The 27,868-nt window shown below is 40.0% G+C and overlaps 1 protein-coding gene across 1 annotated transcript; it reads right to left on the bottom strand.

Moving 5' to 3' along the window:
- Positions 1–126: 126 nt before the first annotated feature.
- Positions 127–8,393, bottom strand: LOC128869903 (metabotropic glutamate receptor-like). The gene is made up of 3 exons (XM_054112502.1): positions 7,782–8,393; positions 7,430–7,725; positions 127–240 (listed from the first exon to the last, which is right to left on the bottom strand). The coding sequence occupies exons 1-3, from the start codon at positions 8,347–8,349 to the stop codon at positions 127–129; spliced, it is 978 nt and encodes a 325-aa protein (XP_053968477.1). The 5' UTR covers positions 8,350–8,393.
- Between the last annotated feature and the right edge of the window lie 19,475 nt (positions 8,394–27,868).

The raw sequence follows: 27,868 nt of genomic DNA, 5'->3' as shown, positions 1-27,868 counted from the left end.
GCATAGTTTACGTTGTAACAGTTCGGCGGGAAAATGGGTTAACGGTCTTAACATTGCAACGGCCAGAACCGGTTGGCTAGCAAAATGGTCGCATCAGCTTTAGGTTTTAGGTTTTTAGGGTGTGGCTTAAACATACCGGCCCCCTTGCAATAAACAATGGTTGCGTGAGGGCGCTGGTTTCAGCCATTGGAAATCCATCGTTAAGTTTGAAACATCTAAAGCCGCCAGAGTTGTTTCTTGCTGTAAGGGCGAAAAGAAATTAGTACAACGAAGTTTTGGCTTTAATTATTCGGTGTTTGCTTTTGTAGTTCATTGCTATTTATTTTTGATGTATGTTCACAAAAAATGTCATGTACATATGAGTATATATATATATAATATCTAATTTTTAGGAGGGGCACACCCCAGACAGTACCCAGTCAAATATAGTGCTTTGTGCCAGGAGGGTGCCGAAAGAGCCTGGTAGGATTCCTGACATTATAATGTCGGATTACAGTTTCGCACATACGTACATACATCGATGAGGGCGCGCACCAAGAGGAGCTGCCCTCCAGCCCTAGTTTTTACGACTGCTGCTGGCGCTGTTGAAGTCATCGGCAGTAGCATCAGTCACGCAGCTAAGGTTCCCGCCCGGAAAGCGGGTGGCCATGGTAGCTGGCAAGGCCTAGACGCCAGTCAGTTGTCTTGTAGCTTCCTATTACGTCGGACCAACTAAAGAGACCTTGTTTCCGATCCACGCTTGCACCGGAAAGGACTAGTTTCCGCTCCAGTTTCTTCAGTTTAACGGAGTAACCTGGGCTCCGTGCCAATGTTCGATGCATAGACGGATATTTTATCATCGCTTCGCCGCATTGTCTGCATCTCCCCTCCCTCGTGCAATTGCGCGATACCGATAAGCAATTCGCCCAGTAGCGACCTAGGAGCGTTTCCCGTAGTTTGTCTATTGTCTTCTTTGCCCGGAAAACGGTGCACGGGCGTATAGGGTGCCTAGCGTTGAACAAGCAGCAGGCTGTGGGGTAGCGATGAGGGTGTAGTTCAGCTCTTTGGCGCATTGATGAGTAGCAAGTTATTTTTATATATAGTATACATAGTATAGTATGATAAATTGTTACTTGTAGGGTGGTGAAATGTTTTTGGAAAAAAAGTTGTGAATCTAATTTGCTAGATTCACACCTAAAATGTGTAGTGTTTACACGGCTTTTTGGTTGTTATTGTATATTACCTCAATGTACGACTGGAATTTGTGGGACACACTATCACTGGTGCATTTGCGGGCCAGTGTTGACAGTTTGTTTTTCTAATAATGCTTGTGAAAGTGTCCAAAAAAGAAGAAAAATAAAATAACAAAAAATAACATTTGGCCATGAGTAAGTTTCATAGTCCTAAGAGACAGCCGACATAACCTGTCGCCCACAAATTGTGTGGGTAGTTTCGGTTACTACCCTTAATTATTCTCGTCCGTCACTCTTTCATGCTATTGCTCATATTTATGTATTTAAAACTATTCGCCGCAAAAAGGAATAACGTCTTGGTTATGTGTACATCGTAACCAAGTGCAAGGTGACCAGTAGTTCTAACTTTAATTTTTTTTGTTGTTATTATTTGTCCATGATAAGAACAACACTGGTAAAACCTCTTTCAAATACTCATATGTACCTATATTTAAATATATTAAGTTTAGCATGTGTATACATGAATTTATGATGCCTAAATTAGCAATAGCTTGCGGCAGTTTGTGCAGACTATTTCTCTAAATTTTAAATAATGTTCATGTATCACCGGTACAGGTCGCAGCGATTCTCGATCATAAAAGTATTGGTATTTCAGTAGTGATCTCGGTAATTGTCTAGTATACAGGCCAACGGCCATAATTTATTAAATTTGTTGTGGGTACCAAAGGAAGCGTTTTAGACCCAGTATATTCCAAAAACGGAGCGTAATTTTTTTAAACCGTTCAAAAGTTTTTAACAAAAAACCGTTTCGTAAAATTGGTATTTTGTACCAATAGCTTCTCATGCACTAACGCACCAAATTGCCGTAATACACCATCTTCTTTTTCTCCCCAGCGACGCGACTATAGTCCTAAAGGCGCCACCATAGATACTCAATTCGCCTTGTGCTGCTACTCTCTGCATCATCGGTATCATCATCATTTTGTGGCTCAGCAACTGCTTCAGTATCCTTTTCACAAATGCTGCATGTACCTGTTTTCTCAATGGATTTTGCCTCACCGATGGATTTTGTCTCATCGTCAATTTAGACGATACATCCGTTGCCGCCCAGCATGCTATTACCGTTGGGCATTGCCCACTTAATTAAAACTTATCTGTAAAGCTGACAAAGTCGCAGCACGTCTGCGACGATATTGCCGCTTCCGCTTTCAAATGCAAATAAGAAACGCAACACAGCGGCAGATTTGTTCCACTCAGAGGTGCGAGCCAGAAAAAAATTATCCACTGTGTCAACTTTGTCTAAAATTGAACGCTATCTTCTTCTTCTTTTTATGAACAGTTAAAACTCGTGTATTTGAGCATCGCGAATTATTTTTAGTGTTCCTGCACAAGCCGCCACATTTGATATAGTTTTTCTTATTGGCCAGGACCCCATTAATGAACGATGACATTTTTCCCACGTCATTCTCTCCACAACAGAAAAATAACAGTAAATATGAATCATAGTGATACCAGAGAACGTTAATGTATAGAGAAGTCTCAATGACAGGAACGCATGGAATTTTCAGGGGTACTCGTTTTGCGCGCGAAGTACACCACAGCCACATTTTTCACCAAAGTTAACAGAAATATGCTCAACTGGCGAAATTTAACAGCAAATTGAGAATTAAGAGCATTTATTTTGGAAAGTTTCCCTTTGGTGCGCAAAGTTAGATGACAGGTGCTTTTTCATCTCTTTATTTGCATGCAAATTAAAATCATTTTTGAATTTGAATTGATTTTTGCGTTATTTGCGCCATCAAATGAACTTTAGTTTGAGAAAAACTTTTTTATTTAAAATGAGCAGAACGTGTCGTGTGCGTGGGTGCAATTTAAAAAATAGCGAAGTGAAGTTGTTTTCCTTCCCACAGGAGACCATACTAGCCGAAAAATGGAGGCAGAATCTGCATATTCCCAGTACGGATAATCTTCCACCCCACAACTCATTTGTTTGTATAAAACATTTTGAGGCATGTGTTATGGGGGGCAATGCTTAAAGAAGTGTGCTATTCCCACCCTCAACTTAGGTAAGTTTTTCAATAATATGAAATGTGCAAACATAAGCATGAATGTGTGTTTTTATATTGTGCTGTATTTCAGTAAAGTAAGCTTACTAATTGGGAAACACACACATATGTATAGGGTGGGCCATGTAAAATTTTCTTTTTGAATCGGCTATAAAAAAAAACCTAATCAATATTTTTTCAAATTTTTTTTTTTAATTTTGAGGATTGAACATTGTCATTTATGAATGAAAAAAAATATCGTTCAAATGATTGCCACGACTGGCTAGACAGTAGGCCATTCGATCAACCCAATTTTTAAGCACATTTTCGATTGTTTGGGCTCCAATTGCATGAATGGCAACTTCGATTTCGTGTTTTAAAGCATCAATCGTGTCTGGATGGTTCGCATTTCACTTGTCCTTAACGGCTCCCCACAAAAAATAGTCCAACGGGCTTAAATCACAGCTCCGAGGCGGCCAATTGATATCGGAATTTCGGTTGATTATTCGGTTTTCAAAAACGGTAGCCAAAAGTTCGCGTGTAACGTTGGCAGTGTAACAAGTTGCACCGTCCTGTTGAAACCAAATGTCGTCCATGTCATACTCTTCAATTTTTGAAAACAAAAACTCGTTGAGCATGTCACGGTAACGCTCGCCATTTACTGTAACCGTGGCTCCTCCCTCATTTTCGAAAAAAAATGGCCCGATGATGCCGCCAGACCAAAACCGCACCAAACAGTGACTCGTTGTGGATGCATTTGCTTCTCTACAGTAACGTGTGGATTTTCTAAGCCCCAAACCCGACAATTTTGCTTATTGACGTAGCCACCGATGTGAAAATCAGAAAAGAAGAAGAAGACTCACCACTTGGGAAATAGGTTTTCAATATTTCCCAATTTTGTTCAAGCGTATAGCGTCCCATTTCGTAAATGTCAAGCCTTTAAGTAAATTATGAACACATTTGACATGTCATTTGTGTTACCATTCTCAAAAAAATAGGTGGTTCAAAAAGCAAACGCTATATGGCCCACTCTGTACCTATGTATGTTCATATGATATAGTATTAGGGAGGATTGATTGATTGCGAAACAATCGCGTAAAAAAATACATCTGATGGATAATTGATAATATGATGAATTATTTCATAAAAATTATTGTTTGAAATAAAACTCATAGTTCTTTACTTCATTAAGTCATTTATAGGACATCCAATTAATTTTGAATATGGTCTAAGTTTAGAGCTTTAAAAGCCACATTTTCGTATGAAATTCATACAATCTTTCATATTCATAATTATTTAAATAGACCACTGCGCTCGCCTCGTCGGGCTGGTAGTCGTACGAAAAAGATGAATACAAATAACAATTTAAACGACAAACTTCCATTGTAGCGGGCTACAGTGGTCGTAATGCAGGCTACAGTCGTCATAATGCTACTGGTAAACACACACATAACGCTGTTCATTGCGGAGGTGCCGTTGTCCACGAGGACTCGGACCACGAAAGCGTCGGGAGCACAAACACATCTGAGGAAGAGGCTCTTCTCCGTTCTCCGGTGTGGTCCAATGGTGCTGCCTCGGATAGCAAGAACAGGCCAAGCATCAAGCCCGATAAAGAGAAGCTGAAGGCCAAAGCTCGATACAAGGGCGCGGTCAAAGTTTGTGATCGATTTGGCAGCAAGTCTAACCTGACGAAGCAAGAGGAGGAACGGTTGGCTTGGGCCAGAGAAGAGATCAAAAATGGCCGGGCCTTCTACGCAGCAAAACCAATGTTCGCAGCCTCCAATCCGAAGTATGCGAACAAAATAGAAGAAGAGCTAGCCATCAAGAGGCAGCGTTCTACGGATAGCGAGTAATGATATTAGTGTAGTTATAACTAAATAATCAGTTTTATGAACTTTATATTATTTCATATATATTCGCAACAAATATATTTTCTGTTATTAACAATTATACCAGTACCAGTCAAAGCAGGAAATGTGGTCGCTCCTTGCTGCAACTTATTTATATAGTTATCACCATGCTTTGAAAATGGTTAAATGAATGAAACTAATGAAACCTTCTGCGTATATTGCGTAAAATCGAATTTGCATACCTATGCAATGTCTTATTATTATTGTTATTATTAATTGGTAATTCCCATAAATCTATTTATTTATTAAAATTTATTTTGTCACTTTTAAAGGTAAATAAAGGCTGGAAACCTCGCTAAGTACTTCTTTTAACGACTTGTCATTTTTAATGGTTTTGGTAAAAACAAGTTTATTCAAACATCTGCTAAATTTAGTGTTAACGTTACGCTACTAACGCTAATATCATTACACTATTATTTATATCGACCTTGTTATAACTCTAATCCAGCGCCTCTTAGTGGGCTTGATGGACCTTTATACATGGTTTCTCCGTACCGACCTCTACTGATAGAAGTGAAGACAGATTTAGATCTGTGTTCATTCCTTCTATGTCAGCCCTATTCTGTGCCAGTTTCTCTCCCGTCCAGCTCATCCGCACTGCAAATTTCACGAACGCCTCTATGTTTAGGGACCCAGACAACGTTCGTGGTGCACTACTTTGCCAGTTCATTTATTATAGCTCTACATTCAATTGCTACTTTAGAGGAAGTATTATGGTAATGTAGAGATTCCATGCCAACTGCGACAGACGATTCCCTGATCCACACCGCAGCCACCTTTTCGGTTATTAACTCAACTTCAAAGAGGCTGCAATAGTACGGTAGCTGTAAGACTGGATGCTAATTTCGACCACATTATTTAGTTTTGAACCATAAATAAAGATTTTCATTGTGTAGAAAAAAGTATTATATTTTGAAAATAGAATTGTGGAGCAGTGTAATCTAGCTCATGTGTTCCTAGAAAACATGAAATGTTTCCAGGGTCGGCATTCATGCAATCTGTTTGTGATGCAGTTAGACCTGAATTTTCATTAGATATATTATTTATGAATATAAGGTCTAATAGAGTCTAAAGATCCTTGATTTGGGTTCTTGTGATAAGAATGTTCCCTTTCCAGTTGGCTCTTGGTACTTGACCCCGATAGCAAGTGTAAGAAGTGAAGAGACTTGAAAGCAGGTATTTTATAATTATTTGTGAATATCACTATTATGATTTCTGTGGCATTGACATTCAGCCCACTCTTCCTAGACCAGCTATCCACAAGGTAGGGAGAATTCTTTCACAGCTCGGTCAGAATTTGGAGACGCCCTCCTGCTGTTAGCGTAAAGTCGTCCGCAAAAGCGATGACATTACCGCCAGTACTTTGAAAATTTAGGAATAGAGTATTTACAGTGAGAAATCGTATGAATGTCCTAATTCTTAGTAGGCCGCTCGGAAACGAACAAATACTCCTATAGATGTGCATAGAAGTTTTTGTGTAAAAGTGACGTAACAAAACATTTTCTGCAGGTTTTTTAAAACATTATCAAATTATTAGGATTTTTAACACTGTAAGACAAAATCGAACTTTACTTACATAGGCATATTGGAATTTTACCAAAACTATTTTTTCAATACACGCTAACGAGGCTTAAAAAAAAATGCAACATACCATAGTAAGTTATCTACTATATAGTACATACATTACGCTTTGACTTATTTCTGCCATTTAAAAGCTCTTCATAGAAACAACCTTATGCCGTTTAGAGACGGCATGAAACTGAAGGCTTATTTGCGGTGGGTCCTACATTTGTATACATACATTTATGTACATATATGTCCTCTGCTATGAGTATGTCTTGCGCTTTTCCACAAAAGAGGCAAAACAATCCCAGTATTGAAGAGTCAAAAATGTAAAATGTTAAAGAAAAATGTCCCCTGTTGTTTTTTTTTACGTAGAACTGATAAACACATGATATGGTATATCTAAAATGTAAAGATCCCATACGAATGTGCAAAAATCGCAAACTTTAACCAAAATGAAACTCAGACGTAAATGTATATGCGGTTTTTTTGCTCCTCTTTACCAGTTTCCTATGCCGATTTACCATAAAAAGTGCACAAAAGGTGGAAATTTGAAAAAATTCTGACGTAAACTTTCAAATTGGCGATACACGTATATTTTCTTATCACCTCTACCAAAAATCGTTGTCGAAATTAAGTTCTTTTTATATATTGTAAAGTGTAATTTAAAAAATAGCTCAAAATTTCAATACACAATTTTCAAGGGATCTATGTGCTTTAACGTTAAAAATGTACTTACCTCGTATGAATTTCCCGTTCCGAAATAAATAGGTATAAATGCCAGCCATATTATGCATGTTGTGTACATTGTTAATCCAATAAATTTGGATTCGTTAAAGTTTTCTGGTATTTTACGTGTTTTAACGGCATAAAGTGTACAGACCGTAATCAATATCATGTTGTATAGTTGAGAGAATAAAAATGACATATCTTGCATTTTGCATTTTAAAATAACTTCTTTTCGATCAGGATAATAAAAACGAGTCCCTGGCGGTTCGACTACCATCCAAACCATGGTGATCAGCACTTGTATAGCTGTGAGATTAACATATTATCAATTAAGGTTTTCTAGCTCATAGTTTTATATTTACCTATAAGGGATACTGTTATAAACACCTGAGATTGTGGACTTATATACTTTAGTCGTTGAGCCGATTTCGACGCTGAATGAAATATACGCGATATTCGGTTGGTTTTTGTTAATAGTGCGCTATAAATGATGGAAAATCCGACACCAATACCAAATCGTTGTAAAATACATGATACTATCGTAGGTTTGGCTATCAAAACAAAAGTATTACAATAGCAAACTAAAATTCCAAACAACAGAGTATAGCTTAGTTCGCGTCCTGAAGCCCGCACCAGCGGCGTGTCATGGTTCTTAGCAAATAATACTATAACGATGACGGTCATTATAATGCCAAATAAAGCAATTGCCAATGGGATCAAAGCAAATAAGGATTGCCAGCGAATGTATAACACTTCCAGAGCAAAGCACGATAATTTATCCGGATATGGCCAAAAGCCTGGGCCACAGTCCTTACATGTAAACTCATTTATTACATATTCATACGGTTCGCAGTTGTCACATATCCAACAACATGTGTCCCCCTTGAATGAAAAGAAGTTAATAATTATGAATATATCTACAACGGGCATTACGTTTTTTTTTTTCTATTTATGATTTAAAACTAACTCCGGTTAGAAGTTAAGTTAAAAAGGCCATGTTTCACTTTTTATAATTGTTATAACGTGGTATGAAAATAAACATACATACGATGTATGCACGCTTTTCTCTAAGAAGTTTGATTTAGGTTTTTCTGTAATACTTACATCTTCTATCGGGTGTTTTCTAGCTGTATGAGAGTTCTCGATATCGATAACTCTAGTTAGACAGCTGAGAATGGCAAACTGTGCTAGCATTTTTGTTCAGTAATGTTTGGTAAGACTTCATGAATTGTTTGACGCCAGAACAGCGCCTCTAAATTGTGGGCATTTCATTTGAAAAAAATAAATCTGTTCGTGATGTTTATAAAGCACTTCGCCTATTTTACGTGCGCTTTACACGCTGGCAGCATCATCGGTTTTTATTTCTTCTAAATATGTTTGGAAAAATTATTCATTTAAACATCGACGGCAACAAGTTGGCGCAACTTGCCATACAGCGCACTTAACAATCGATTTATTGCAACATTCAAACCACCTGGCACGCCATACGGCCAGGTTTATTGGAAGAAGTAGTAAGAAAAAAGGGGTTATTAGTGTTCATTTGATATTCAAAGAAAAATGTTATTTTTTACATAATATAAATGATTGGATGTTTATTTCATTATAAAGAGGAAAGTACGCCGTTAATAGTAGAAAATAACATTAGGCCAATGACCACCGCGACCATGCTTACAGGACAATATCCTTTTCTGAAAATTTCCATAACCGAATTGCAAAGTGGCTGCCCTATGTCCTCAATAGCCCCCGAATTCCATCTTTGAGGTCTTGAATCGACCCTGGGCTGTTGACGTAGATCTTCTCTTTCACGTGGCCCCAAAGAAAAAAGTCACAAGATGTTAAACCACAAGATCTCGGTGGCCAATTGTGATCACCTCTTCGAGGGATAATACGGTCCGGAAACTTTTCCCGTAAAAGATCAATGGTGTGGCACGTAGCGCCGTCTTGTTGAAAATAAACGTTGTCCAGATCAATACCCTTTAATTCTGGCCATAAAAAATGGTTGATCATCTCTCGATAGCGCAATCCATTCACCTGTAACACCTGTTATTGGAAAACCCTTTAGGACTGATGGAATTGACCATGCATTATTTTCCAAAAATAAATGCCATTAATTTATGGACCATATTATAATAAATAAAACAAATATTTCAACAATATTTCTGTTTTGTATTATTATTTTATGTTCTCAAGCTCTTAAAGAGCACCTGATATAAGGTTATGCGTCTTTCAGGTTCGAAAAGAGATGGGGATTCCTTATACATATAGTCTCCTCCCATCCCTCTATAGTTATTTGTTTATTTTTATCGAGATAGTAAATAAACTGCAAAAGTTCTTACTGACTAAAACGATAATCTAGATTGAAATATTTTGAGGAAAATATTAAAATAATATTGAAATTAATAATTTAAAGAACATGTTTTTTGATGAAGAAAAATCAAGCGGAGTACAGTTTAAAATCTCATTTAGTTCTCGTACTAAATCTCTTGATATAAGAAGAAAATAAGAACCTAGAACCTTGTTTACATAAGGAACGAAATATCCCGGAGAATTTGGGGGAAGTCAGTATTGTCATTTATCACGCCAAACACAAAATATAGAGAGAGTCTTCTGCTTTCAAGTGACTTTAGGTAAATTAAAAAGAGAGGGATTTATAGGGAAGGAAGTCATGAGATTAGAAAATTTAAGGGAGCAGCATATTAGAACTTGGGACGAACGAAAGATGTTAGAAATATTTGAAAAAACTAGATCCAAGTTAAAGCTACAACACCAAAAATATAATTTAGTAAAATCATACTGAAGCCGTACTACATCTTTAGAATTTTTACAGTCGAAAAAACTTTTTGATTGTCTGCTTAGAGCAAGGATCTTCAAAACGTGAAGTACATATAGTATATTATTTATGTAAATTTAAATAGTAAAGGTCTTAGAATACTTCCTTGGAGCACGCCTCAGGAAGGGAGTGGAGAATACCTTCGTCGAGACACGCACACCTGTTAATCATAAGCTTGTGAAAGGCTTTTGAAAAACCTATATATAGGTACGTAGTCAACTTGTAGCCTATTAAAAAATCCATCTGTTCAAAGGTGGCGACGCAAAATGAATATTGTGTTTTTCACGGTCGCCCCAATGTTTTTTGATTTGAAAAGGAAAGCGTATTATTTCTATCCCACCACCACTTTATTTTGTAGTACAATATATACCTACAGTACCTACTGAGTACGAGTAGATATAAATTAGGTATAATTAAAGTTTTTTTTTGGATAGATTCCTCGCTTCTGAATTTCAAGCATTGTTTTATAGTTAAATTTAAAGGAAAGTAACCTCGCGGCCGCCGTATCCGAATGGCTTGGTACGTGAATACTATTCGGAATTCGGAGTACGTTGGTTTGAATCTCCGTGAAACACCAAAATGAAGCAAAAGCTTTTTCTAATAATGGTCGCCCCTCGGCAGGCAATGGCTAATAGGAGGAGGAACTCGGCCAAACACATAAAACACATACATATACCGGTATGTATAACCTCGCGGAACAGCGCTTTAGCATAGTTTACGTTGTAACAGTTCGGCGGGAAAATGGGTTAACGGTCTTAACATTGCAACGGCCAGAACCGGTTGGCTAGCAAAATGGTCGCATCAGCTTTAGGTTTTAGGTTTTTAGGGTGTGGCTTAAACATACCGGCCCCCTTGCAATAAACAATGGTTGCGTGAGGGCGCTGGTTTCAGCCATTGGAAATCCATCGTTAAGTTTGAAACATCTAAAGCCGCCAGAGTTGTTTCTTGCTGTAAGGGCGAAAAGAAATTAGTACAACGAAGTTTTGGCTTTAATTATTCGGTGTTTGCTTTTGTAGTTCATTGCTATTTATTTTTGATGTATGTTCACAAAAAATGTCATGTACATATGAGTATATATATATATAATATCTAATTTTTAGGAGGGGCACACCCCAGACAGTACCCAGTCAAATATAGTGCTTTGTGCCAGGAGGGTGCCGAAAGAGCCTGGTAGGATTCCTGACATTATAATGTCGGATTACAGTTTCGCACATACGTACATACATCGATGAGGGCGCGCACCAAGAGGAGCTGCCCTCCAGCCCTAGTTTTTACGACTGCTGCTGGCGCTGTTGAAGTCATCGGCAGTAGCATCAGTCACGCAGCTAAGGTTCCCGCCCGGAAAGCGGGTGGCCATGGTAGCTGGCAAGGCCTAGACGCCAGTCAGTTGTCTTGTGTCTTCCTATTACGTCGGACCAACAAAAGAGACCTTGTTTCCGATCCACGCTTGCACCGGAAAGGACTAGTTTCCGCTCCAGTTTCTTCAGTTTAACGGAGTAACCTGGGCTCCGTGCCAATGTTCGATGCATAGACGGATATTTTATCATCGCTTCGCCGCATTGTCTGCATCTCCCCTCCCTCGTGCAATTGCGCGATACCGATAAGCAATTCGCCCAGTAGCGACCTAGGAGCGTTTCCCGTAGTTTGTCTATTGTCTTCTTTGCCCGGAAAACGGTGCACGGGCGTATAGGGTGCCTAGCGTTGAACAAGCAGCAGGCTGTGGGGTAGCGATGAGGGTGTAGTTCAGCTCTTTGGCGCATTGATGAGTAGCAAGTTATTTTTATATATAGTATACATAGTATAGTATGATAAATTGTTACTTGTAGGGTGGTGAAATGTTTTTGGAAAAAAAGTTGTGAATCTAATTTGCTAGATTCACACCTAAAATGTGTAGTGTTTACACGGCTTTTTGGTTGTTATTGTATATTACCTCAATGTACGACTGGAATTTGTGGGACACACTATCACTGGTGCATTTGCGGGCCAGTGTTGACAGTTTGTTTTTCTAATAATGCTTGTGAAAGTGTCCAAAAAAGAAGAAAAATAAAATAACAAAAAATAACATTTGGCCATGAGTAAGTTTCATAGTCCTAAGAGACAGCCGACATAACCTGTCGCCCACAAATTGTGTGGGTAGTTTCGGTTACTACCCTTAATTATTCTCGTCCGTCACTCTTTCATGTTATTGCTCATATTTATGTATTTAAAACTATTCGCCGCAAAAAGGAATAACGTCTTGGTTATGTGTACATCGTAACCAAGTGCAAGGTGACCAGTAGTTCTAACTTTAATTTTTTTTGTTGTTATTATTTGTCCATGATAAGAACAACACTGGTAAAACCTCTTTCAAATACTCATATGTACCTATATTTAAATATATTAAGTTTAGCATGTGTATACATGAATTTATGATGCCTAAATTAGCAATAGCTTGCGGCAGTTTGTGCAGACTATTTCTCTAAATTTTAAATAATGTTCATGTATCACCGGTACAGGTCGCAGCGATTCTCGATCATAAAAGTATTGGTATTTCAGTAGTGATCTCGGTAATTGTCTAGTATACAGGCCAACGGCCATAATTTATTAAATTTGTTGTGGGTACCAAAGGAAGCGTTTTAGACCCAGTATATTCCAAAAACGGAGCGTAATTTTTTTAAACCGTTCAAAAGTTTTTAACAAAAAACCGTTTCGTAAAATTGGTATTTTGTACCAATAGCTTCTCATGCACTAACGCACCAAATTGCCGTAATACACCATCTTCTTTTTCTCCCCAGCGACGCGACTATAGTCCTAAAGGCGCCACCATAGATACTCAATTCGCCTTGTGCTGCTACTCTCTGCATCATCGGTATCATCATCATTTTGTGGCTCAGCAACTGCTTCAGTATCCTTTTCACAAATGCTGCATGTACCTGTTTTCTCAATGGATTTTGCCTCACCGATGGATTTTGTCTCATCGTCAATTTAGACGATACATCCGTTGCCGCCCAGCATGCTATTACCGTTGGGCATTGCCCACTTAATTAAAACTTATCTGTAAAGCTGACAAAGTCGCAGCACGTCTGCGACGATATTGCCGCTTCCGCTTTCAAATGCAAATAAGAAACGCAACACAGCGGCAGATTTGTTCCACTCAGAGGTGCGAGCCAGAAAAAAATTATCCACTGTGTCAACTTTGTCTAAAATTGAACGCTATCTTCTTCTTCTTTTTATGAACAGTTAAAACTCGTGTATTTGAGCATCGCGAATTATTTTTAGTGTTCCTGCACAAGCCGCCACATTTGATATAGTTTTTCTTATTGGCCAGGACCCCATTAATGAACGATGACATTTTTCCCACGTCATTCTCTCCACAACAGAAAAATAACAGTAAATATGAATCATAGTGATACCAGAGAACGTTAATGTATAGAGAAGTCTCAATGACAGGAACGCATGGAATTTTCAGGGGTACTCGTTTTGCGCGCGAAGTACACCACAGCCACATTTTTCACCAAAGTTAACAGAAATATGCTCAACTGGCGAAATTTAACAGCAAATTGAGAATTAAGAGCATTTATTTTGGAAAGTTTCCCTTTGGTGCGCAAAGTTAGATGACAGGTGCTTTTTCATCTCTTTATTTGCATGCAAATTAAAATCATTTTTGAATTTGAATTGATTTTTGCGTTATTTGCGCCATCAAATGAACTTTAGTTTGAGAAAAACTTTTTTATTTAAAATGAGCAGAACGTGTCGTGTGCGTGGGTGCAATTTAAAAAATAGCGAAGTGAAGTTGTTTTCCTTCCCACAGGAGACCATACTAGCCGAAAAATGGAGGCAGAATCTGCATATTCCCAGTACGGATAATCTTCCACCCCACAACTCATTTGTTTGTATAAAACATTTTGAGGCATGTGTTATGGGGGGCAATGCTTAAAGAAGTGTGCTATTCCCACCCTCAACTTAGGTAAGTTTTTCAATAATATGAAATGTGCAAACATAAGCATGAATGTGTGTTTTTATATTGTGCTGTATTTCAGTAAAGTAAGCTTACTAATTGGGAAACACACACATATGTATAGGGTGGGCCATGTAAAATTTTCTTTTTGAATCGGCTATAAAAAAAAACCTAATCAATATTTTTTCAAATTTTTTTTTTTAATTTTGAGGATTGAACATTGTCATTTATGAATGAAAAAAAATATCGTTCAAATGATTGCCACGACTGGCTAGACAGTAGGCCATTCGATCAACCCAATTTTTAAGCACATTTTCGATTGTTTGGGCTCCAATTGCATGAATGGCAACTTCGATTTCGTGTTTTAAAGCATCAATCGTGTCTGGATGGTTCGCATTTCACTTGTCCTTAACGGCTCCCCACAAAAAATAGTCCAACGGGCTTAAATCACAGCTCCGAGGCGGCCAATTGATATCGGAATTTCGGTTGATTATTCGGTTTTCAAAAACGGTAGCCAAAAGTTCGCGTGTAACGTTGGCAGTGTAACAAGTTGCACCGTCCTGTTGAAACCAAATGTCGTCCATGTCATACTCTTCAATTTTTGAAAACAAAAACTCGTTGAGCATGTCACGGTAACGCTCGCCATTTACTGTAACCGTGGCTCCTCCCTCATTTTCGAAAAAAAATGGCCCGATGATGCCGCCAGACCAAAACCGCACCAAACAGTGACTCGTTGTGGATGCATTTGCTTCTCTACAGTAACGTGTGGATTTTCTAAGCCCCAAACCCGACAATTTTGCTTATTGACGTAGCCACCGATGTGAAAATCAGAAAAGAAGAAGAAGACTCACCACTTGGGAAATAGGTTTTCAATATTTCCCAATTTTGTTCAAGCGTATAGCGTCCCATTTCGTAAATGTCAAGCCTTTAAGTAAATTATGAACACATTTGACATGTCATTTGTGTTACCATTCTCAAAAAAATAGGTGGTTCAAAAAGCAAACGCTATATGGCCCACTCTGTACCTATGTATGTTCATATGATATAGTATTAGGGAGGATTGATTGATTGCGAAACAATCGCGTAAAAAAATACATCTGATGGATAATTGATAATATGATGAATTATTTCATAAAAATTATTGTTTGAAATAAAACTCATAGTTCTTTACTTCATTAAGTCTTTTATAGGACATCCAATTAATTTTGAATATGGTCTAAGTTTAGAGCTTTAAAAGCCACATTTTCGTATGAAATTCATACAATCTTTCATATTCATAATTATTTAAATAGACCACTGCGCTCGCCTCGTCGAGCTGGTAGTCGTACGAAAAAGATGAATACAAATAACAATTTAAACGACAAACTTCCATTGTAGCGGGCTACAGTGGTCGTAATGCAGGCTACAGTCGTCATAATGCTACTGGTAAACACACACATAACGCTGTTCATTGCGGAGGTGCCGTTGTCCACGAGGACTCGGACCACGAAAGCGTCGGGAGCACAAACACATCTGAGGAAGAGGCTCTTCTCCGTTCTCCGGTGTGGTCCAATGGTGCTGCCTCGGATAGCAAGAACAGGCCAAGCATCAAGCCCGATAAAGAGAAGCTGAAGGCCAAAGCTCGATACAAGGGCGCGGTCAAAGTTTGTGATCGATTTGGCAGCAAGTCTAACCTGACGAAGCAAGAGGAGGAACGGTTGGCTTGGGCCAGAGAAGAGATCAAAAATGGCCGGGCCTTCTACGCAGCAAAACCAATGTTCGCAGCCTCCAATCCGAAGTATGCGAACAAAATAGAAGAAGAGCTAGCCATCAAGAGGCAGCGTTCTACGGATAGCGAGGCATCAGTGCCATCGAAAAAGCAGAAGCACAGGGATGAGATGGCTAAACCGAAAAACGGAGACGAAAGACCTGCGACGTCGAAAGCAGCGGCAGCGGTCAGTGAAATTGCCAAGAGGCACCTCATAGTGGCACTCACTGACCGTAGTGACCAGCTGGGGCGAATGTCGCAGGAACAGTGGAGGGTAGTGGAAATGAATCTACTGGAAACCCTGTATACGAAAATGGACGCAGAGCCGAACGCACCCAGGCCAGCATTCGACGGAACAGGGTGGTTCAGATGCGTCAAAATTATAAAATGTAAGGATGGTCCCACGCTCACATGACTAAAGGAAGCAGTAAAAACGCTCCAAGACCTGTGGGAGGGGGCATCAGAAGAAATTGTAGATCGCAGCTGCATTCCCTTAGAGTTGCTTGAAGCCTCCCTCAATATATAGGAAGTGGAGAAGGGTGAGCTGGAGGAAGTATCCAACCCCGAGAAGGTACTGAAGCCAGATGGTGAAGGTCCTTGAGATAAACCTCCACAAAAGTAAGAACGCCTCGGCCGTGCTCCTGGTCAACATAGACGCAGTCGGCTCCGATGTGGCTCTAGTCCAGGAACCATGGACAGCATCGGGCAACATAGTCTCCGGTCTAAAGTCACACAACTACAACACCTACATCCCGATTGCAAAGAATAAGGTAAAAACAGCGATAATGTTTAAAAAAAGTATATGTTCTTATATGGATAATAATCTCTCTTCAGACGATCTGACAGTGGTGGCGCTGGAAGGCTGCAAGGATGAGTCGTTACTCTTTGGGTCTTGCTATATGCCACATGATGAAGAAGCACCACAGATAGAATTTCGAGAGCTGGTAGAAACAGTTGCCAGAAAGAAGCACGCTCTGGTGGTAGGAACTGATGCTAACGTACATCACATGGTCTGGGGTAGTGCAGACATCAACGACCGAGGTGAGTCACTATTTAACTATATTCTTCAGAGTAGCCTAGAAATAGCTAATAGAGGTGAAGAACCAACATATGTTGGACCAACCTCGAAGAATGTACTTGATTTAACACTTTACACAAGCAAGCATGTTATGGTACAGGAATGGGAAATGTTGAGTAGGCCCTCGTCCTCTGATCACAGATACATGAGCTTTCAGGTTATATTACGCTCAAAAAATAAACTTATATCTTTTAGAAATCCTAGGAATACGAACTGGGATATACTATCAAAAACACCAATGATACCCCGGAAATACAGGTCACAGGTCACACGTCACACTTGAGAAAGGCGTTGAATTGTTTGCAGATCCTGCCCCCCAGCACGTTATAGACGCAAGGTGAAGCCTCCTTGGTGGAACAAGGAATTAGGAGCACAAAGGCTTAGGGTACATGAGTTCTATAGGTTAGCCAAAGTTGCTGACAATAAGTTCTGTTGGACTTCTGTAGCAGTATGGAAGACACTAACGAAGTGGCTAGACTTAGGAAACTGTTATCCGTCAATGCCAAGAACAATACGAAAAATTAACGGGGAGTGGGTTGTCAGATGTGCGGACACTATAGATCTCGAACCTAGAGGAGATATTGTGCACGACATCCCGACGAACGTAATTACGACCAACAAGATAGAATGGTCTATATAAAGTTCCGACCCATATAAATCGCCAGGACTGGATGGAATCTTCCCAGCCATGCTCCAAAAGGTAATCCATCTTGTGGTACCATGGTTAAGGTATTCAGGGGATATTCAGGGGATGCTTGAGATTCAGCTATGTTCCTGTATTGTGGAGAGAAGCGAGAGTTGTGTTTATTCCAAAAGCTGGAAAAAGCAACCCTCTCTACTCGAAGGAATACAGACACATTAGTCTGACCTCATTTCTCCTGAAGACGTTAGAGAAAATTCTAGACACATACATTAGAGACACAATTGCGCCGGACGTATTGTCCCAGGCGCAGCACGCTTACACTAAAGGCAGATCTACTTAAACTGCACTTCACTCACTTGTACTAAACATAGAAAAGGCGTTAGAGTATGAGGAGTATGCTCTTGGAGTATTTCTAGATATATCAGAGGCCTGGAGATATATGGAGGATGGTTCCATGTGTAGAGGTCCACGCAAGTGGGGATAGCTACTGATCGCCATTCACTTGGGAATGACCAGGACGATTCTTCTGCATATGGTTCAAGCAGCTCACAACGGCCGAGATTAGCCCACTTATCCTCTGGGTAGCTTCCGAAAACCCGTTCGGGAGTGAGCTAACGTGAGAAGGCGAAACATTCCAGGATAGCTGGAATCTCACCTTGAAAAGATTAAAAAAGCCTCGGATGAGACCTCCCTATACTGATGACGACCACTGCAAACGAAATAAAGATTACGATTTAAGGGCATGCACCTGGAATGTCCGGCCCTTCAATGGGGAAGGTCCACTGCCCGGCTGGTTGATGTCCTCGCGAGAGTAAAGGCTGACATCACTGCCATTCTTGAAATGCGATGGACGGGACAAGGCAAGAAAAGCGTAGGACCTTGTGCCATGTAAAGGAGCGCAAATTCGGTGTTGGATTTGTTGTGGGAGAGACACTTCGTCGCCAAGTACTGTCGTTCACTCCGGTGGACGAGCGTCTCGCAATAATCCGCACCAAAGTGCGACTTTTTAACATATCGCTAATTTGCGCCCACTCCCCGACGGAAGAGAAGGACGATGGGACCAAAGATTCCTTCTATGAGCGCTTGGAACGCTCCTATGAGCGCTGCCCCCGCAACGACATAAAAATCGTGCTTGGCAACTTCAACGCCAGGGCGGGCAAGGAGGGAATTTTTGGTCCCACAGTCGGAAAATTCAGCCTGCACAACGAAACATCCGGTAACGGACAGAGGCTGATCGACTTCGCCGGGGCCCGAAACATGGTAGTCTGCAGCACCAGATTCCAGCATAAAAAGATACACCAAGCTAACTGGCTGCCTCCTGATCGAAAAACGCGAAACCAGATCGATCATGTTGTGATAGATGGAAGACACGCTTCTAGTGTATTAGATGTACGTACGATCCGAGGACCCAACATCGACTCGGATCAATACCTTGTTGCAGCCAAACTGCGCACACGCCACGCAAGATCCCGATACCCCAATCGTAAGATTTTTGGACCTTTGCACGTTGGCAACGGCGAATATCGCAGACGATGGAACGATGAGCTGTATGAGCTTTACGACGACATAGACATAGCGCAGCGAATAAAGATCCAGCGGCTACGCTGGCTTGGTCATGTCATCCGAATGGATACAAACGCTCCAGCTCTGAAAGTATTCGATGCGGTGCCAACTGGTGGGAGCAGAGGAATAGGAAGGCCTCCTCTGCGTTGGAAAGATCAGGTGGAGAAGGACTTGACTTCACTTGGTGTGTCCAACTGGCGCCGGTTAGCACGAGAAAGAAACGACTGGCGCGCTTTGTTAAACTCGGCCAAAATCGCGTAAGCGGTTATAGCGCCAATTAGGAAGAAGAAGAGTCACTTAATGCGCAGCCCGCGATTTATCTATGGATAAGGCAGCTATTAGCTAGCAGGAAGATAAGAGCGGAATGGAACGATACGAGCGTCACCATATATGCATGCAGTGGCACTCCGCAAGGTGGGGTACTATGGCCGCTATTATGGTTACTTGTAGCAAACAAACTGCTCAAGAAATTTGGCGGAGGGGCGCCAAAACTAGTGGCATATGCAGACGGCACAGCTATAGTAGTTACGGGAAAGTACCTGGACACCATCAGTTATGTGATGAATAACACACTTAAAACGGTACACCAATGGACATCTCGCACAAGGCTAAAGATAAACGCCGGAAAAACGGACATGGTACCTTTTACCAGGAAGTACAAGGTTCCGACGTGGAACCTCCCGAAGCTAGGCAACAACGAACTACTTCTCAAAGATCATGCAAGGTACCTCGGAGTAATACTAGACAGTGAATTGCTGTGGAAGCATAATGTTGAGGAAAGGGTTAAAAAGGCCAGTAATGCGTTGTACGCATGTAAAAGAATGCCGGGCGTTACTTGGGGTCTATCACCCTCTCTGATGCATTGGTGCTACACGGCAGTAGTTAGACCGATATTGCTGTATGGGGCCTTAGTATGGTGGACTGCGACAAGAAAACTGACATACTTAATGCCACTGGAAAGGATTCAACGACTCGCTGCTCTGTGCATAACAGGAGCGATGAAAACCACTCCAATGGCGGCGCTGAAAATGATACTCAGCATGCCACCTATTGACCTTACGGCGGAAACCATGGCAGCGAAATCCGCGAGGAAGTTGGTGGCTGCTGGAGTATTCCCCTGTAAAACCATCGGACACAGCTCAATAGGAAAGTGGAGCTCAGGTTGCACAGACTACATGACTCCGTACTTTAATTGAGAGAGAAGGTTTCGCGATACAATTGAAGAGGAAGGATGGCGCAAAGGCTTGAAGCCTGGTCATGGAACTTTTCATATCTATACAGACGGCTCTAAAATTTAAGAGGGAGTGGGAGCGGGTATTTACTGCTCAAAACTAGGGATAAGGCAGCCTATCAAGCTGCCAGACCACAGCAGTATTTTCGAAGCAGAAGCTTTTGCTGTGGGGAAAGCCGCAAAGCTAGCCTACACTAGAACAAGAAAGAACTCAGCAATTAATATTTAGGTGGATAGTTAAGCAGCAATAAAAGCAATAAGCTCATGTTTTATTAAGTCCAAAAATGTTCGACGGAGCAGGGAGGCCATAGAAAGGCTAGCCGCAAGCAGTAGGCTGCATATCTATTGGGTACCTGGTCACAAAGGCATTATGGGGAGATGAGTAGTAGATGAGATAGCAAAAAGTGCTGTTAGACTACCATTTGAGCAAGAGAACGACATACCAAAACCGCTAAATGCAATATACAATGAAATGGACGACTAGATGAAAAGGCGGGTGGAAGCTAGGTGGACTAATCTGACCACATGCAAAACAGCAAAAGTCATTTGTAGCTTTTACGACAAATGAATGACTCATTTCGTACTTACGCTCTCGCGAAAGGACTGCAGAACTATCAAAGGTATGCTAACAGGTCATAATCTATTGGCTGCACATGCGTACAAGATAGGGATTGCTTACATGGACAAATGCAGGAATTGCAGAGAGGATGTTGAGGAAACTTTAGAATACCTTCTGTGTCCATCATTATTAAAAACACGTTTAAAATGCCTGGGAGCCCCATTGTTTAAGGGTCTGCAGGACGTCTCAAAAGCGGATCTCCTGGCGCTACTTAGATTCGTCAAAAGTGCTGACATCCTACATGATGTCTACTTTCGGTATTCATAGAGGTCGGTCTCCATATGGTATCGCTAGGGACCAAAAGGTCTATTCGTGGCTTGTTGCCAACCAGGCTAACCTAACCTAACCTCATATTGATAATAAATTTCTAGAGAAAAATAAATTTCCTAACAAAATTATAAATTAAAATGTAGCAATATACAAATATTTTTTAACTCATTCATTAAATATCTCGAAACCATAAAATATATGACTTACACCACTTTCATAATTATGGGCGGGTATTTTAAATTTGGGGATATGTTTGTAAATATTTTGCAAAAACCCGTGCAAAAGAAGTAATAAGAAAAGTAATTTATTCAAAATATTTATAAATTCGTACAAAGTAGTAATAAAACTTAATTTTTAAACAGGACAAAGAAGCAACGGAGCTGTTACGTGGGAGGCTGCTTCGTAGAAAAGGGTTACACATTGTACGCCTTTCCTCGAGGCGGACAGGCTTGGGCCCGACCCAAGACCTCATACCGCAAGGCAAACGTTAGGCAAGCTGAACGAGCTCGAATGGGAGCTAATGCCGCATCCACCATACTCTCCGGATATTGCCTTGTGATTATCACCTTTTCCGTGGACTTCAAACCCATATGAGTAACAAGAACTACTCCTCAAAAAAGCTATAAAAAGGGATATGGAAGCGTATTTTGGCTCCAAGGACAAACAATTTTTTGAGCAGCCACAAATGTTTATTTTTTATGGTTAAGGGATTGTGCTCCAAATGGAAATACGTGTTTTCGTATTATATCTCCAGTGGTGGTATACATACGGAGACATTATTGTCCATTTTGGAAAAAAATATCGCACAACTAAAAAAAATGGGGTTAAATTTGAAAGGAATAGTTTGCGATAAAAGGCCCTCCAACACTAGTATCTTCAATACTTTAGGAATTTCTGAGAAGTATCCCCTTTTTCTTGCACGAAGACACAAAGATTTTTTGCATGTACGATTATTGTCACTTGATAAAGTCCGTCCGAAATACCTTAATGAAATATGACATCTTAACATCAGATGGAGTGACAAGCTTCAAGGTGATGTTTAATATAGATAAAAAGAATCCCCATTTTAAAATTTGTCCGAAACTAACGGAGGCGCATATAACTATATATCCTATGTATATATGAGTAGTTAACTTACTTGTTGATAAAAATAAAAATTAAAAAAAATAGTGTTTCAATTTTCTTAAGGATAATAATATTTATTTGGTAAGAGGAACTTAAATAAACATATACCAATAATATAATTCGACAGTAAAAAACAGAATAAACACATAAACATAGAAATTACATACATTAAAATGGCTGCAAAATGCCGTCGATATTCAGACAATTTTATTTTCTACGCACATACATTCACAATACACTTGTATTTATATACACAAATTTAAGAATAATATGCAAAAACACTGGCAGGTTCTCTGAATCTCGCCTCATGAAATTTGTATTAAAAAAAATAATATCTATATATATAAAAAGAAGTTACATTTCCTTGGTAATCTTATAACTCAAGAACGGGCTCACCTATCCAAACCAAATTTTTAGGCTTTGTTTGGACTATTCAGTAGATGGTTTGTGTTTTAAAATTTTAAGAATCGGATACCAGGGTCTCTAGAAATAGGCCAAAACGTGAACCCGGGTAACCCTAGGATGTGTTTGTACAATATGGGTAGCAAATGGAAGCTGTTGATGATTCTATAGTATAGAGTATTTTTGATGCCGCTCCGTAACTAGGGTCTCGAGATATCGCCCAAAATGTGGACCCCGATAACTTAAGGATTTGTTCGTACAATATGGGTAGCAAATGGGAGCTGTTGATGATTTCTATAGTATAGAGTATTTTTCGTACCGTTCCGTGACTAGGGTCTCGAGATATAATCCAAAACGTGGACCCGGGTAACCCTAGGATGTGTTTGTACAATATGGGTAGCAAATGGAAGCTGCTGATGATTCTATAGTATAGAGTATTTTTAATGCCCCTCCGTAACTAGGGTCTCGAGATATAGACCAAAACGTGGACCTGGATAACCCTAGGATGTGTTTGAACCACATGAGTATCCATTTCGGCAAAAATGTAAAGCACTTATGGATTTAATTGAGAAATTATATGTATTTGGGGAGGTGCGTTGCCATATGTACTCCATCGAATGGCAGAAAAGGGGATTGCCGCACGCACATATACTAATTTGGCTGGTACATAAAATAACTCCGAATCAAATCGATAGCCTTATATCAGCTGAAATTCCTAACCACACTGCTGATCCTGGGTTATTTCAAGTTGTCGTTATATATTACATTTCCTTGGTAATCTTATAACTCAAGAACCGCCGAACCGATTGACACAAAAATTTTAGAGTTCTTTTCTATCTTTGAGGAGGTGGTGTGTGTGAAGTTTGATTGAAATCGGCGCAGCCGTTCCTGAGTTATGATATTTTATGTGAGTAATGGTTTCCTCTCATACGAAATGCCTGTATGGGAAAAACAATAACAAATACACAGCCGCTTATGAGCGTTTCTGTTGTACTGTTGTGGTTGTGAGTGTATTATGTTAATATTAATTTTGGGCGAAAATATAATAAAAACTGGAGCATTCAAGGAACTGGAAAAATATTTTTAACTTTATTTATTTTAGCATAATTTATTTAGCGTAAAAAATTGAAATGGAAATTAAAGAATCAAAGTTTAACTACAACTTTTTATCGGCTCTTTCACCTTACCTGTATATAGGTGACCACCACAATCAAATTTTAAAAAAGTACAGAAAAGGCTATTGTGACATCTTTAGAAAGTATGTTGAATGAAAAAAATCAACTAATTCAACTGTTTAAACATTTTACGAATTCTATAAAGAAAAACTAATATGGAAAATTTCTCGCGATATAAAAAAAACATTTTATGTATGGTGGTGCGAAGCCCACTGGGTGATGCTAGTATATTGTATAAAATAATATAAAACGCACGTAATTTTCAACAAATTTCATTTGTCAAAGAATGCCTGTCAAATGCCTTGCAGTCGGCCATTTGTCAATTTGATTTTCTACAGAAGCAAAAGCAGAGAACGTTATGATATACATTACCGTTCTCTGGAAAACAAACTGTGCAGAGCCAATATAGGAAAGAGAGAATTCACTGCAATCAGCTCTGTTAAAAGTTTCACCACACCCCGGCGGTGGTTAGATCATCTTTTTTGACAATTCACACTATTCGTAGGTCTTGAGACTTCTCTATACATTAACGTTCTCTGGGTATACCACCACGCTTCAAAACATGTCGAATTTTTAAAAGTTTAAGTACATGCCATTATATCCACACTCATGAAATATAGTGAATAATTCAAATATTATACATGCATTAAAATTTTAATATATCGTAAATATTATACTTTTTTACAATAAAGTGAAAATTTGTAATAAAAAATCGCGCCATTAAAATTTTAGTAGGTATAAATATTATTTTGATATATCTTAATATTTGAATATAAATGATGTTCTTATATATACTTATTTAAGTAAAATCACGTGATTTTACATTAAAAAAACTTGTTTTCTGATACTAAGCCGCATGTATACATTTATTTACATATAACACATGAGCTGAAAAGGGTCTAATAAAGAAAACACGGTTGTTTTTTTGTTAAAAAATTAGCTTTATTCAGCAATGTAATTTCTGTCAAGAAACGTCAATGCAATCATAGGTAGGTAGGTAGGTGAAATGGTAGAATTGGACCGTAGATCTAGCTTTCCGGAAGCCGAATCGGTTGTCAGGGAAACCTGTCGAGCCTTCTAGATGCTCCTGAAGTCGTTCGTAGATAATGCGTTCGATTACCTTCTCCACTGAGTTCAGCATGCATAGGAGTCTGTATGACAAAGGTAAGTCGGGTTGTTTATCAGGTTTAAGCAGGAGAATTAGATGTTGAATTTTCCATCTCGCTGGGATGGCTACCTGTGGGGAAAGAGGACAGAAAATACTTGTACCATGAGAACCGGACAGCTGTCACAATCACAGCTAATCACAACTATCTTCTTAATCGTCCAAATTCCAATTTGTGTGATTCGCTGTGGTACGATCGGCAAATGCTAGGTCAATTATAGAGAGCGCTCTAGTGCAATCAAAAGTATATACCCCCCGAGTGTTAAGCAATACAAGATCCATTGCTGCAATCGTTTCTTCTAAAATTTCCCCCCTTGCGTTTGTATACGTGCTGCCCCAACCTCTGGACCATGCGTTGAAGTCACCTGCAAGTAGAATCGGTCGCTTTCCTCTAAAGTCTATCGCTAGTGCCTCTACCATTGAGGTAAAGTTTTCGATTGACCATCGTGTTATGCGCCTCACAAAAAATATATTCCAGCTTCATCCACGAGTACCCCTTACAAGGTGTGGACATTCTGCTCTGAGTAAATTTGTCGTTTACTGCCCAGATTACTGCTTGTTCTTCGGTGTCTGCGAGCCAACTGTGGGAGTTCAACATTTCGAAGAGTTCTGAAAGTTTTACGATGCCCACATTCTTTTCGACGACTGTTTGCCCGAGTAGGTCCTGAGCAGCATTGTATGCCCTGGGATAGTGCGGATTTTTCTACATTACTACAGCTCACTGCCAAGTGGCCGTCCTCACCACAACGACAACAGAGTTTCGTGCCATCAGATGATTGAATACTGTCGCTACATGATCGTATTAACAACATCTGTAACATTTTTTTGGAGAGATGATCTCTGATACCCGGCAACGTACCCATTTTACCCTAAGGAAACTGAGCGCCTGAACCTTTTCGGCATCCACAGCATGCAGCGAAATTTAGGCTGATTGGATACCGCCGTACGTGGCATGCACACTTTTGATGGCAGATTTATCTAGCTTCTTCACTTGTGCTTCCTCTGCAATCGTATTATAATGAGTCTTTAAGTTGATTATTTCACAACCTTCTAGGGCTTTTTTGAAAACAGTAGGAGATTCGCTATGTAGATGATTGCGGTCCTTGTTTCTTTTGAGCTCTGTCAATAGTCCTCACTTTATCGCCGATTTCGCTCATTGGATTTAATAATCTGAGGCATGTCAACGTGTGTGGTTCCTGCCGCCTTTTTCGAATATGATCACACCGGAATGCGGGCGAAGTGAGCCGCAGGTCTTTCTATTGTTTTTACTCTGCACTCTCTGACATTTTTCCTTACGTTCCTTGGGATGTAAATTCTGTGGAGATTTCGACCTTCTCTTCTTGGGGTCTGGCGATATTTCTGTTCCATGAGCTGCATTAGGACTAGCTGTAGTTCTCTCTCTTTTTGCGGATAGAGTTGCAGTGTTTTCAGCTGTCGTTGTTTGTATGCGCTGGTGCAGACAAAGCGCCGGTGGTGCGCTCATCGATTTTCAGCTGTATTGATTTTCTGATGTCGCCATGTACATTTCGACGAGATTCAATGTACTGTTAAAGACCGTCGATATCTTTTCCCATGCGCTTGATCAATTCCACTAACAGCCCTGTTTTGGGCGCAGGGTTGCGAATTGTCCGAGTTTGCTGGCCATTGCTCTCCTTCGGGGTGATCACTAGCTGCTGCTGGCTTGTAGGAATACCTGACGAGGGTGGATATTGTATGACCAGCCATTTTGTTTGCCCGTCATTGGCTGGTCACCACCTGTGTATTACTTGCCGTTGCTGCTTTTTCTGGTGGGATCATGCTTATGATAGAGCTCCTCCTAAAGTAGTTTCAACAAGATTTCACTCCGCTTACACCGTCTACAGAGATACACTGGTCCAGCCCGCTTGCAATCCTCTTCCACTCCAGTATGTCATAATTAGGATCTTACTGGAATCGGTCCTAATGGCCCGCAGACCGCGCCATTGTGCTGAATTCAGCCGCTCCAAACAAGAAAAACAGGCGCTGAGCACGATAACCGTTAATTCTGAGTCCGCACCTCTGTTTCAGTGCAGGTTTCTAATTTTTCCATATGTGCACATAGTTCTGTGCACTTTTTATCAATTGAATAACGCCATACGTAAATGAACCTATTAATTTAATATTTACGTATTATCAGAAAACAAACAATATTGGCTTTGAAATTTCCCCAGCTTTCCATAGCTTTTTTAAAAGCTATTTGCCCGTATTTTCTATATCTTATTGTATGCCTCTGCGCACACTTGACGAACAAGCAGCTGCGGTTGTCGAGCATTTAGAACACGTATTTACATACATGTAAAGGTGCAAACATATGAGGTGTGTTCGAAAAGTATCGCGAATTTTGAAGTTTCGCAGGTTACGTATGAATATTCGAATTTCAATTTTTTTGTGGCGATATGTTGGTATTCATGTCGGTTGTACAAAATGTTCTCAGAAGGCCGAGAAGATGTGAACGACGAAAAGCGTGCCGGACGCACGAGCACTTCAACAACAGACGAAAAAATTGATGAAGTGAAAAAAATGGTATTGGCCAATCGCCCAATCACCGTTAGAGAAATTGCTGAGGACCTAGACATATCGATTGACTCGTGCTATTCGATTTTTTCAATGGCTTGGACATGAGACGGGTCGCCGCGAAATTCGTAC

Source organism: Anastrepha ludens, chromosome X (assembly GCF_028408465.1).
Source record: "Anastrepha ludens isolate Willacy chromosome X, idAnaLude1.1, whole genome shotgun sequence".
Lineage (NCBI taxonomy): Eukaryota > Metazoa > Arthropoda > Insecta > Diptera > Tephritidae > Anastrepha > Anastrepha ludens.
The sequence above is the reverse complement of the archived record's forward strand: the minus strand, read 5'-3'. Positions and strand labels throughout refer to the sequence as shown.